Genomic DNA, 14,250 nt, shown 5'->3' with positions numbered 1-14,250 from the left:
AAAAAAATGACTGACTTTGCATATTTTGTACACTTGAGGGAACGTAGTCCAATCTCTCAGCCCCAAAAGGAAATCTATACAAACCATAAGACTTGGTCACCTAATGACTGTTTAAGGGAAAGAATATTTGTATTTCTGTCATGAATAGGTATTTCCATGAGAGATCCTATATTGACTTTAATTGTGTGTTAATCAATGCTTGGTATTTCAAAAAAAATTTGTAGTAGTTAATGCCATCATTTAAAATCTGAGTTTGACATTGTTTTCCAAAGACTGTCTGCTGAAAAAGTTTCCTCAGTCTATGCTGCTTCAGGAGTTACGGAAGGGTCGTTGAAAAAACTTCCTCTAGATTAAGGCCAGTCTTCAAAATATAGTTGGTAGTTCCAAACGTGTCTAGAGTCTGCTTCAGTTCCACATGAGGCTCCATCAAAAGCTGTTCAGTTTGAAGATCGGTGCACACAACTCATCCACTGTAGCATCTGTGATCGACCACTTGGTCTATTGTAGACAGCCAGGGATGCGCATTTAGCTGGGTTGCTTACATCTGATTTGACAGTCTTGTTTCCTGAGCCTGAATTGGGCTTTGCAAAACCGATAAAACCAGGACACATTGACCACTCTATCAAGCCTGGCTTTCTAAATTTGGCTTTTTTGAAACAGGCCTCTGGACTCGGTTTCACAAAAGCACTAGCATATAAATTACCATGGCAATTTATCAGAAATACTTTAATAATCCCAGAGGGACATTATTTACTCTGTGCAGCTTGCCTGCTGTAGACCCGGTTTAGTTAATCTTGGTGCTTTATCTGTTCAGTCTGTGGTCAAACTGAGAAACCAATGTGTTTTTGTCAGTTAATCCGTTTACTTATCTGTGCTTTTTTTCCCCATTAGCCCAGCATTAAAATACCAGTGATAGTTCATTTTAAAATTGATAGTAGCGTATGCCATTAACTCTTATCCATGTGTGGATTACTACTGTTCAACTGTGTTTTTCTGAGTTTGACAAAAAGGCCTTTAGTAGTCTTTTGCATGTTGAGGGCATAATAGTGGCTGATAAAGCAAAAGAGAAAATGGTTTAATTTTTTTTTAACACCACAGAAGCAACTCCAAACTAGGGCTGCTATGAGAAGAGGCGTGTGTGTCCAGTAGTGGAGAGGGCGTTTCCACAAAGCACATTTCAAGGCTTGCTTCTTTTAGGGGAAGAGCCAAAATGATTACGCTCGAAGCCTCGCTACCCAGCCGTACCACATGACTGCTTCGGGGAGCGGTTGATGGGCATCAAAGTGCTTCAGTGTTCAGACAAAATGTGGGAGTTTGTAGAGTTGTTGTCCGTTTAGGTTTTGGATAGAAATTTGATAGCTTGGATAGTAAAGTTTAGAGTCTGCTTAGTTTGGAGGTCATGGCAGCAAAAAAATGTGTAAAATAAAAAAAAAAAAAGTCCACAAGCATCCTTGTTCACATTATTGACTGTATCTAAAAAAAAATCAAATATGTTTAATTCAAATGAAAATATAAAATAATACAATGCAACATACAATGATTTAAATTGTATTGTGTATATTTGGTCATCAAATCAATGTCAGTTAACTCTGTCAACCAGGTTGCCTGTAGGGTTTTTTAAGGTCCAGCAGGTGTCAGTATTCAGTGACACAGTATCGGCAATGTGTCGAAACGCTTCATGACGCCTCATCGACCCATCACTAGCCACAATGATTATGCTCGAAGCCTCGCTACCCAGCCACGTGACTGCTTTGGGGAGCGGTTGATGGCTAGAAATTTGGTAGCTTGGATAGTAGAGTTTAGTCTGCTTAGTTTGGAGACAGTTTGTAAGGTTTAGATGAGAGGAGACAATGGAGCCAGATTGAAAGAGGATTTCAAGCTCGATGCAGATCCATACACCACACAACCATAATCCAGTACTGACCTAATTAATCCGCAGTAAATGGCCTTCAATGCTTTTCTATCAGCCCCCCAATCACTTCCCACCAAACATCTCATAACATTTAACACCTTCCTACATTTGTCCTGTATTTTCTGTATATGTACACTCCATGTTATCCCCTCATCAAACCATAACCCCAAAAACTTAAAGTGTTTTACTCTTTCTAATTCTTGATTATACATTTTTAGTTTTATCTCTGTACTAATTCTTTTCTTTGTAAAAAACATTGTCTTTGTCTTATCTACTGAGAATTTGAAACCCCATTTATATGACCACTGTTCTATTTCTGTTATTGCATCCTGTAACTTTTTAATAATTTCAAATTTTTCCCCCTCTTCCAAATTGCCCCATCATCCGCAAAAAGAGAAAACCCCATCCCATTCCCTATTTCCTTGAAAACATCATTAATTAATATAGAGAATAATAAAGGACTCACTATACTCCCTTGAGGTGTTCCGTTCTCTACCCTATATTTCCTCAAATAATTCTTCCCTATTCTAACTTGTATTAATCTCCCTTGTAAAAAATCCTTAATCCATCTAAATATTTGTCCTTTAATTCCTAATTGACACAGTCTAATTAACAATCCTTCTCTCCACATCATATCATACGCCTTCTCTATGTCAAAGAAGACAGCCACCACACTTTCTGTGTTAACCTGTGCTTTTCTAATTTCATGTTCTAAACATACAGCTGGATCCATTGTATTTCTCCCTTTCCTAAAACCACTTTGGTATTTAGCTATATATCCTTTCTTTTCCATATAATATGTTAGCCTTTCATTTATCATTTTCCTGGAGTGTTGTCATCAATGCACTGACTGCTTTGGTTTCTCCTCATCTTGAGTGCAGCTCTTCAGCAGCTGTGTGTAGTTGGCTTGTTAAGCTCTGATTGGTCAGAGTCGGTCTCTGGCAAGATTTATAAACCCTCATTGGGGCACTTTTCTTTATTGCTGGTCTTCAACATGATGGCTTGTCAGGTCCTCCTGGGGTATGGAGCTTTTTTTATGGTGCAGTTTTGGTGTTTAAATATTGTTTATTTTATATTTGCTGTCTATGTTTTCAGGGTTTCCCTCTTTGCCTTGCTTGTTCTGAATGCTCATGGTGTTCCTGTCAAAGGTATAGTGTTTTGTCACTTTTCAAATATGACATGTTTATTGAAAACCTACGTTTGTTAAACCCAGGTGTTCTTCCACAATAGGTACAAAAGGCCAACACCAGAGCAGCAGTGACACCAATGCAGGGGGAAATGTTGCCTCTTACAGGAGAGCAGCTCCTGGCTACACTGCACCTGTGTCCTACAATGCTCCTGCTGGTGTCTTCAGGCAAGACCCCAGTCTGACCCAGCCCCAGTTTGTTGGTGTGAGCTCCATGCCTGCAGCTGGATACGCTGCCACTTCTGGTTCTGTTCCAGCAGGATATTATAGCACTGGGGCCTACATGCCAGGACATGTTGCCAGCTCTCAACAAGCTGGAGTTGCTCAGTCCTCTATCCCAGGTTAATGGTTGCAAACATGATTCATAGTGACTTTGACAATTGTGAATAAAATTAACTTAAATCGTATGTCCACCTCCTCCAGAAGCCAAGTGGTCTAAGGCTCCTCAAGCCTTTGAGGAAGCTCCAATAAATGTCCAGGGTTCTAGTGTCATTCTCCCTCCTCTTCCACCTCCTGGACCTGTTCTCCAGTCTGGAGAGACTTCCAATGTTGTGAGGGAAGCTGAACTTGGGAACTACCAGGACCAAACGGAGGAGTTTGGTTACCCAGCTTACCCTACTGGTCCTGTCCAGCCTCTTCCACCTGTGGCTCTGCCTAGCCATGGTGTGGGTGGCTTGTGGGGCGACCAGCCTCCCTATCCTCTGCCATACCCCTATCCTCCTCCATACCCCTTTCCCTATCCTTACCCTGTTTTTGACTACAGCCTCCTGTATGGTCTGTACCCTCCTGGCACCTACACTACCTTCAGCAGAGACCATGAGAAGGGCAAAGACTACTACCAGACCACCCACTACCTGAAAGACCATGGTTCTGATGGTCCACAGACACCCCAGAACCCTGGAACTGGGCAGCAGAAGGTCTACCCCAGTACATCCTAGAGACCTGAAGGGAGATGGAGGTAGGTTCAAGTTCAGTACATGCAGATGCCCTGTATCATAACTCTTGACTGAAACTTGTGTTTTCTCTTTAGATGAGATGCCTGAGCCTTGGTGGATGAATTTACTGTTTTCAAATAAACTTTTAAAAAAATGACTGACTTTGCATATTTTGTACACTTGAGGGAACGTAGTCCAATCTCTCATCCCCAAAAGGAAACTTATACAAACCATAAGACTTGGTCACCTAACGACTGTTTAAGGGAAACAATATTTGTATTTCTATCACGAATGGGTATTTCCATGAGAAAGCCTATATTAACTTTCATTTGGTCTTAGTCAATGCTTGGTATTTTCAAAGATTTGTAGTAGTTAATGCCATCATTAAAATCCATGAGTTTGCCGTTGTTTTCCAAAGGCTGTCTGAAAGTTTAATCAGTTCATACTGCTCTGCTGTTTCAGGAGTTGCAGACGGGTCAGTGAAAAAGTGTCCTCTAGATTAAGGTCAGAGTTTTCAATATATAGTTGTTTCTAACGTGTCTTCCTGTCTGGTGCTTCAGTTCCTCGTAAGGCTCCATTAAAAGCTGTTCATTCAGTTTGAAGATCGGCGCAACCACTCATCCATTGTAGCATCTGTGATCGACCTCTTGGTCTTTTGTAGACGGTAAGATGCGCATTTAGCTGGATTGCTTACATCTGATTTGACAATCTTGTTTGCGCCTGAGCTAAGCTCTGTGAAACAGGAAAAAGCCAATACGGCTTGCTTGCACTGTCAAGCCTGGCTTTTGTGAAACTGAACTTGGTTTTAAAAAAGCACTAGGATAAATTATCATGGCAATTTACTCTGCAGCTAGCCTGCTCTAGAACAGGTTCAGTTAATCCTGGGGCTTTATCTGTTCAGTCTATGGTCAAACTGAGAAACCAATATGGTGTCCATTCTGTTTACTTATCTGTGCTTTTTATTTTATTAGCCCAGCATTGAAATGCCAGTGATACTTGTAATAACTAAAGTTGTATTTTAAAATTATGATAGCCTATGCCATTAACTCTTATCCAACTGTCCAGTAGTGTAGAGGACATTTCTACAAAGGCCATATCGAGGCTTGCTTCCTTTAGGGAATGAGCCACAATGATTACGCTCGAAGCCTCGCTACCTGCCGTACCATGTGACTGCTTTGGGGAGCGGTTGATGGGTAGAAATTTGATAGCTTGGATAGTAGAGTTTAGTCTGCTTAGTTGGAGACAGTTTTTAAGGTATTGAAGAGAGACAATGGAGCCAGCTTGAAAGAGGATTTCACCTATGTGGGAATATTTGACTTGATTTCTCCCAATAAGATTAGATTTGCCAACCAAGAACTGTATATTTACTGTTTATAGGTGAGGTGCATTAGCTGGCCCACTAACTGATATCCCGTTATCAACATCAGAGTTAAACATGGGATTAATTTCCACTGTTATGCTGATGACACTCAGCTATATTTATCCATAAATCCTGATGCATCCAGTTACTTTGACTGTCTTGATGACATCAAAAGCTGGATGACTTTAAATTTCCTGCATTTAAATTCTGACAACACAGAAGTTGTAATCTTTGGGCCAGAGTCTTCAAAAAATAAAGTTCTTAATCAATCACTTAATCTGGATGGCATTAAATTGGGCTCTGGAAATACAGTTAAAAATCTTGGTGTCTCTGACCAAGACATGTCATTTAAATCCCATACTAAACAGGTTTCCAGAGTTTCCTTTTTTCACCTCAGGAATATCGCCAAAATTAGAAACATTCGGTACAGGAGCGATGCTGAAAAACTAGTCCATGCATTTGTTACTTCAAGGCTGGACTATTGTAATTCTTTACTATCAGGAAGTCCACAAAATGCAGTTCAAAATCTTCAGCTGATCCAAAATGCTGCAGCAAGAGTTCTGATGAAAATCAACAAGAGGGATCATATTTCTCCAATTTTAGCTTCCCTTAATTGGCTTCCTGTTAAATCAAGAATATAATTTAAAATTCTTCTGACGTATAAATCCCTTAATAATCAAGCTCCATCATATATCAGAGCTCTGATTAACCCATATGTTCCTAACAGAGCACTTCACTCTCAGACTGCAGGTCTGCTGGTGGTTCCTAGAGTCTCTAAAAGTAGAATGGGAGGCAGATCCTTTAGCTATCAGGCTCCTCTCCTGTGGAACCAACTCCCAGTTTTGGTCCGTGAGGCAGACACCTTGTCTACTTTTAAGACTAATCTTAAAACTTTCCTTTTTGACAAAGCTTATAGCTAGAGTGGCTCATGTTACCCTGAGCTACCTCTATAGTTATGCTGCTATAGGCTTAGGCTACTGGAGGACATCAGGGTCTATTTTTCTCACTCTACTGATTTCTACTGTTCTCCAGTTTTGCATTGCATTACATTGAAATTACTGTTGTCATTTCAGCTTTTAACTTTTTGTTCTCTTTTTTTCTTCATAGTAGGTACACCTGGTCTGATGTTCTGTTAACTGTGACATCATCCAAGGAAGACTGCTCACCCGCTATTACATCTAATGTAGAACAGATTACTAGATCAATGTGTGCTTCTGTGCTTTTTTTTTTTTGTCTCTCTTATTGTGTCTCTGCTCTGTCTTCTCTAACCCCCAGTCGGTCGAGGCAGATGACCGTTCATAGTGAGCCAGGTTCTGCTGGAGGTTTTTCCTTCCCGCTAAAGGGTGGTTTTTCTTTCCCTTACGCTTCATGCTTGCTCAGTATGTGGGATTGCTGCAAAGCCATGGACAATGCAGACAACTCTCCCTGTGGCTCTACGCTTCTCCAGGAGTGAATGCTGCTTGTCGAGACTTTGATGCAATCAACTGGTTCCCTTATATAGAAAATGTTTGACCAATCTGTATAATATGATTGATTCTGACTTTGTAAAGTGCCTCGAGATGACATGTTTCATGAATTGGTGCTATATAAATAAAATTTAATTGAAATTTAATTAATGGAGGGTGCCTTTCTTTGCTGTTTCCATTTTATGACACTGCTTAGCTGTCTGTAGAGGAAAATGTTTCTGCCTCCAAAGTGGTTCCCATCCTGAAAATGTTGGAGCAAAGTCAGCCTCCTTCAGGAGGAGATAACAAAGCCAGCACATCAGAAGTTGGAGACCACCTCACCAGGCATCTACGGGAAAAGCTTCAGACTGTGCAGATCATGAGCATCCTATCCCTAGCTACCCTCCTCGACTCTAGACTCAGTCATAGGTTTTGGTTGATTACATGTTTTATGATAGTTTGAGTTTTTATAAAAAATTATTGTTTTGGATTTTCTTCATTTGCTTACTGTGTATATAATTTCTTTAATTTTCTCTATTAAAAATGCTAAAACTGGTGTTAAAGAATCTAAAACCAAGAACTGCTGAAAACTCTTATTATAACTCTCCAGTTTTGCACATCATTGTCCAAGTTGCACAAGCACTTTAAATGTCTAAGTCCATGCCATTTCATTAAAGTGACAAAAACATACAGAACATTGTACTTAGAAAAATATTCACATAACATGTAAAACATTTTTTTAGTATAAAGATGTGATAATAGTAAGATACATTAATGGGTTTTCCTTAATTCCCAAGGGCCCTAAAGAATACAAGTAGAGGTGTCATATTGCTAACTGAGCTCACATAACTCTTTAAAGCTTTACACTGGCTTCCCATTGTGTACCATGTAAATTTTAATATTTTGGTACTGCTCTTCAGAGCCCTGCAGGGATAGGTTCCCTCTTATATCTTGACTCAGCCTTACCTTTTTGCTCGCAGTCTGAGATCTTCTGAACAGAACCTGCTAAAAGCCCCTCGAACCCATTTTAGGGCAAAGGGAGACAGATCCTTCCAAGCTGTTGCACCCAGACTGTGGTCTGCACTACCACTTTATCTGCGCTTGGCAAACTCTGTGGATAACTTTAAAAAACAACTAAAACCTTTTTAAGCAAGCATTTTAGACTGACTTCCCCAAGGGCTAATATGACTGTATGTAACTTGTTTAAAAACAAACTTGTATTTTATTGCCTCTGTGACTACTCCTACAGTGCTGAGAAAGACACTCTCCATAAAATCCCAAAATCTAAAAAAAACCAAACAAACAAAAAGCAATAGTGTAGTCTGTGTTTCCAAATTAGGAAGGTTTCCACCCAATTAGGTTACGTTTGAACACATTGAGCTGGAACAAAAATTGCTTATGGGCAGGTTGTAAAAATCTGGGAAGCTTTTCACAGTTTTTTTGGCTTTTAGAAAGAACAAAATATATCAAAATAGTTGTCAATGTCTAGCAGAAAACTAAAACCATTTTAGTAAAATGCCATCTCCTTGAACTCATTTTACTGATCAATTTATTTTTTAAATGAGTCGAATCTGTTGATCTGACATGAATGAATAATAGTTATAATGAAAAATATTGATCGTTATAATAAAACAAGAAAAGAATAATGGTTAATCAAGTGTTACTGTGAAATTGTATTGGTCAATGTAAACGCCCCTAGAGTGGTTCAGTTCTACTGATCAACTTAAAAATATTTCATAGCTGTGTGAAAGAGAAATGTTTGATTGAGCTACACTCTGTAAGAGAAATTAAGTTTATATTAAGGTAGATGTACAACTCATATTGGGAAGCTATTGATAATTTTTTTTCGGTTAATATATCATGATTGTTAAAGTGATCTTGTGTGTTATTTGGTTGTCTGATTGTACATTTTGTGCGGAGCCCGTATGCGCAAAGTTTTTTTTTTCTTTTATTCAGAGCAGTTGTGTGCTAATGGCATGTTCTTATGTGTTTAATTGTTCTGTGCTTTTAACATGAGAGAGTGGGCTTGTTTTCTTCTTTTAAATTGGGCAGGTTTTATGCTGAGTTTGGGCTGAATGAAGTAAAAATTCTTACTAGAAGAGGTTCTGTAATTACAGCAGCTAGGAGAACAAGGGTCAGAACAAAGCAGAGTTCCCTTCTGCCTACTGGTAACCCAAGTTTCTTCAGTTCTGCAGTTTTCCTGCTTGGTTCTGCTCCTTGTGCTCCTAGCTGTCCTAGCTAACTCTCCTAGCGTGAATGTTTACGCCAGTGTTGACTTCAATGGTCACGCTTTAAACAGAAATTAATTGCGCTGCTTCCAGCTAGCTCTCCTTTTCTTCGTTGTCACTTCTTGTAATTGTTTGGTAATCAGACCGAATTTCCATCCTGCACTACCGACACCGACGGTGACCACAGCCGAGCCGCGGCGTCTCTGAAGGCTATGAAGGTATGACTCAGCGACCCGCCCCTATCCAGGTGTAATTAGCTAGAATGTTGACTTCAGTCGTTGATTTGATTGGTTGAATTGTATGATTGAGAAATCAAAGATAATACTAATAGAACGATGGCCACTCCGAGATAAAAAAACAAAACAAAAAAAAAAACAACAGCTTTCAGTCCAGGGCGGTCACGGCCCCCCAATGCCTACCCATGCCGCCGGGTCTGCATCACATGGTCAATTGTTTCATCTACCCCACAGTATTCACATTTACCATTTCAATGCTTCCCTAAGATAAACAGAGTACTGTTTAAGCAATTGTCCCCAAATCTCAATCGAGAAATAATTGTTTCTTCTCTTCTAGTTCTTCCTGTTCTTCTCAATTCTCCAGTTTTCTTTTGAATTTTATAAAACCAACATCCTTTTTTTTTCCCTTTCTCCCATTCCTTTTGCCATTTATCCTTCATTTTCTGTTTATTTTAACTTCAGATTTACTAAAATGAATAATTAAATCCACTGATATATTTCTAACAGCTTCTTTTGCTGCCTTATCTACCTGTTCATTCCCTTTAACTCCATAATGTGCTGGTTTCCATACAAAATGTATTATTAAACCCATCATATTTATTCTATATAGTGTCTGTTGAATTTCTATTAAAATATCTGGCCTGCTGTCTGAGTGATTATACTGCAAACTAATTAAGGATGAACTAGAGTCTGAACATATGACTGATCTTAATTGCTTAATTTCTTCAACCCATTAAATAGCTAATAATATTGCAATAATTTCTCTTGTTTGGTTTCATCTTCTTCTTTTTCTTTCATCCAACCATATACCCAAAAATTTAAATTGTTTTACTCTTTCCAAGTCGTATCTATAAATTTGTAACTTTATTTCTTCAGAAACGTTTTCCCTTGTAAAAAAACAAAACCTTTGTTTTATCTACAGAAATCTTGAATCCCCATCTAAAGGACCAATCTTCTATTTTATTAATAGTTTCTTGAACTTTTTTAATGATGACACTTACATTTTTACCCCTCTTCCAAATTGCTCCATCATCAGCAAACAAAGAAACACCTGTTTCACTTTTCACATCTTCAAACATATAATTAATCATAATAGAAAAAAATAATGGACTAACTATACTTCCTTGGGGAATACCAAGCCTTTCTGACCCGCTTAATCCCTCATGGGGTCACGGGGGTTGCTGGTTCAATGGGCGAGAGGCAGTGTACAGCCTGGACAGGTCGCTGGTCTGTCGCAGAGCAACACATAGACAGGACAAACAACCATTCACAAACACCTAAGGACAATTTAGAGAAACCAATTAACCTAACAGTGATGTTTTTGGACTGTGGGAAGAAGCTGGAGTACCCGGAGAGAATCCACGAATGCACAGGGAGAAAATGCAACCTCCATGCAGAAAGACAGGGTTGGACTTGAACCCAGGACCTTCTTGCTGCAAGGCAACAATGCTACCCACTGCAACACTGTGCAACATAAATATTTTCTGAAAATTGTTTTCCTATTCTTACTTGTATAGATCGATTATGTAGAAAATCCTTTATCCAGTCGAACATTGAACCACCGATTCCCATCTTCTTTAATTTGATCAAAAATCCTTCCTTCCACATCATATCATGAGCTTTCTCAATGTCAAAGAAGACAGCTACCACATTCTCTTTATTAACTTGTGCCTTTCTAATTTCAAGTTCCAAGTACAGAACAGGATCCATGGCATTTCTACCTTTCCTGAATCCACTTTGAAATTTGGATAAATACTCTACTCTTTTCTACAAAATAAGTAATTCTTTCATTTATCATTCTTTCCATTACTTTGCATAGGTGAGATGTCAATGCAATTGGTCTATAACTCCCTGGATTCCATGTTTCTTTATCTGGTTTTAAAATAGGAACAATGATTGTCTCCTTCCAAGCTTTAGGTAAATGACCTTCTTCTCAAATCTTGTTGTAGAAATCCAATAAAACCCTTTTGGACGAATTGTGTAACTGATTTATCAGTTAAATAATTATATGAAATTTGATCTTTACCTGATCTTTACCTGGAGATTCATCTTTTGATTTCCCTAAAGCATTCCTAAGCTCTACAAAAGAAAAAGGAACATTTAATAAGTCATTGCTATTTACAGGTTTCTCCTTCTCATCTTGAGTGCAGCTCTTCAGCAGCTGTGTGTAGTTGGCTTGTTTAGCTCTGATTGGTCAGAGTCGGTCTCGGGTAAGATTTATAAACCCTCATTGGGGCACTTTTCTTTACTGCTGGTCTTCAACATGATGGCTGGTCAGGTCCTCCTGGGGTATGTAACATTTCTATGGGGCAGTTTTGGATTTTAAATATTGTTTATTTTATATTTGCTGTCTGTTTTCAGGGTTTCCCTCTTTGCCTTGCTTGTTCTGAATGCTCATGGTGTTCCTGTCAAAGGTATAGTGTTTTGTCACCTTTCAAATATGACATGTTTATTGAAAACCTACAATTGTTAGACCAGCTGTTCTTCCACAATAGGTACAAAAGGCCAACACCAGAGCAGCAGTGACACCGATGCAGGGGGAAATGTTGCCTCTCACAGGAGAGCAGCTCCTGGCTACACTGCACCTGTGTCCTACAATGCTCCTGCTGGTGTCTTCAGGCAAGACCCCAGTCTGACCCAGCCCCAGTTTGTTGGTGTGAGCTCCATGCCTGCAGCTGGATACGCTGCCACTTCTGGTTCTGTTCCAGCAGGATATTATAGCACTGGGGCCTACATGCCAGGACATGTTGCCAGCTCTCAACAAGCTGGAGTTGCTCAGTCCTCTGTTCCAGGTAACTAGTCCCAAATGTGTAGTTCAAGTGTCTTGAAGAAAACTTTCCTAACTTAAATCACGTTTGCACCCTCTCTAGAAGCCAAGTGGTCTAAGGCTCCTCAAGCCTTTGAGGAAGCTCCAACAAATGTCCAGGGTACTAGTGTCATTCTCCCTCCTCCGCCACCTCCTGGACCTGTTCTCCAGTCTGGAGAAACTTCAAATGTTGTGAAGGAAGCTGAACTTGGGAACTACCAGCAGCAGACAGAGGAATTTGGTTACCCAGCTTACTCTACGGGTCCTGGCCAGCCTCTTCCACCTGTGGCTCTGCCTAGCCATGGTGTGGGTGGCTTGTGGGGCGACCAGCCTCCCCATCCTCTGCCATACCCCTATCCTCCTCCATACCCCTTTCCCTATCCTTACCCTGTTTTTGACTACAGCCTCCTGTATGGTCTGTACCCTCCTGGCACCTACACTACCTTCAGCAGAGACCATGAGAAGGGCAAAGACTACTACCAGACCACCCACTACCTGAAAGACCATGGTTCTGATGGTCCACAGACACCCCAGAACCCTGGAACTGGGCAGCAGAAGGTCTACCCCAGTACATCCTAGAGACCTGAAGGGAGATGGAGGTAGGTTCAAGTTCAGTACATGCAGATGCCCTGTATCATAACCCCTGACTGAAACTTGTGTTTTCTCTTTAGATGAGATGCCTGAGCCTTGGTGGATGAATTTACTGTTTTCAAATAAAAAAATACAAAATAATTGACTCTGGTGGCATGCTATATATGGTCCTGCTTGCTTTGGCTCTGTCATCTCCAAAGTCAGAGATGAGACAGCAAAGCACACAGTTTAAGAAAGCTGGTTTGGTGAATGATCACTGGGGTAAATTCTAGCTTTTCAGTTTCAGAAGCCTTAACTGTGTTAAATTAGGACAAATTATTCCATGAAACAACTTTGCTACCAAGCAGTAGTTGGAGCTTTTTATCCCACCCCCTATTGGAAGATATCTTTTATGTATGTTTCTGGAGAAGCCTGTATGCGCAAATGCTCACCAAATCTGTTGGAGGCTGATCAGACTCCTAATGAAGCTCTTATTTCTGGATTAATACAGGGTTACCATTTCTCACTTTATCTAAATATTCTAAGCTTGCTAAATAAAGCTAAAATTGTCACTTTTTTAAAATTTTGTAGTTGTGTGGTTTTATATTTTTTTTTTTATAGATTCTTTGGGAATATGGCCCAAAGCCCGCATTACATAACCTGACCACATGGCTGGGTTTCTTGAGACGTTTGTCTTTATCTACTTTTTTTTTTTTTTTTTTTTTTTTTTTTTTTTTTAAAGTTTGTGACTGGAGATGAAGCAAAACCTTTCCAGCTCTTAAACATTAAGGTAGACCCTGTTGTAAATAAAATGGACATTGTGAACTGGTATTTTTCTACCGACATTAGTAAAACATTGCTCTCTAATCTGCATACTACGGTGGCCCAGAGGTGTCACCGCTAATACAAAAGCCGCAAGACAAATACAAGAGCCGCAACACAATTACAAAAGCCACAACACAACTACAAGAGCCGCAACACAATTACAAAAGCCAACAAACAAATACAAAACCGCAACACAATTACAAAAGCCGCAACACAAATACAAAAGCCACAACGGAAATACAAAAGCCACAAAAATACAAAAGCCACAACGGAAATAGCCGCAACGGAAATATAAAACTACAACGGAAGTGACGCAACAGTTGGTCTTTCTACATGACGGTAGAAGAAGAAGAAGCTAACCCGGCAAAAAAACAAAAACAAAGAAGAAGGAGCTTTGCTTGTGGACTCACAAGCAAATATTGTCCGTTTGATAAGTAAGTAAAACATTTTTTTTTATTATATATGGTACAGGTGTACCGCTATGCCAGAGAGTGGGTTTCTGACAACTTCAAGTTTGTGTGAACCCTGTGAAGAGAGAAACATTTCAATTTAGATTTGCGAGTCAGTGGTTACCATGGAAACGAGTTGGATAACTTGCTTTGCTTAGCGACAGTTAGGCGCATAAAACGGAGAATTTATCCACTCAGAACTCCCGAACTGGAAGTTATAACTCCAACTGTATTATACTTTTGGTTAATTGTTTAAATCATGGGGGCGCGCTGGGTCGCGTAGCAGGGTAGCGCAACC

At 39.7% G+C, this 14,250-nt stretch overlaps 1 protein-coding gene across 3 annotated transcripts in view; it reads left to right on the top strand.

Annotated features, from left to right (window-relative positions):
* The first annotated feature begins 11,525 nt into the window (after positions 1-11,525).
* LOC118557313 (leucine-rich repeat extensin-like protein 1) overlaps positions 11,526-14,250 on the top strand; it is an 8,339-nt gene continuing 5,614 nt past the window's right edge. Inside the window, exons 1-5 of one of the 3 annotated variants that reach the window (XM_036127134.1) lie at positions 11,526-11,591; positions 11,664-11,716; positions 11,798-12,094; positions 12,173-12,707; positions 12,780-12,829. In XM_036127134.1, the coding sequence (XP_035983027.1) occupies positions 11,566-11,591; positions 11,664-11,716; positions 11,798-12,094; positions 12,173-12,687 (891 nt within the window). In that variant the 5' untranslated portion in view covers positions 11,526-11,565 and the 3' untranslated portion in view covers positions 12,688-12,707; positions 12,780-12,829. Of the gene's footprint in view, positions 11,592-11,663; positions 11,720-11,797; positions 12,095-12,172; positions 12,708-12,779; positions 12,830-14,250 lie in introns of those variants that run through there. The other 2 variants (XM_036127132.1, XM_036127133.1) reach the window with 2 other exon arrangements.

Source organism: Fundulus heteroclitus, chromosome 23 (genome assembly GCF_011125445.2).
Source record: "Fundulus heteroclitus isolate FHET01 chromosome 23, MU-UCD_Fhet_4.1, whole genome shotgun sequence".
Classification (NCBI taxonomy): domain Eukaryota; kingdom Metazoa; phylum Chordata; class Actinopteri; order Cyprinodontiformes; family Fundulidae; genus Fundulus; species Fundulus heteroclitus.
The sequence above is the reverse complement of the archived record's forward strand: the minus strand, read 5'-3'. Positions and strand labels throughout refer to the sequence as shown.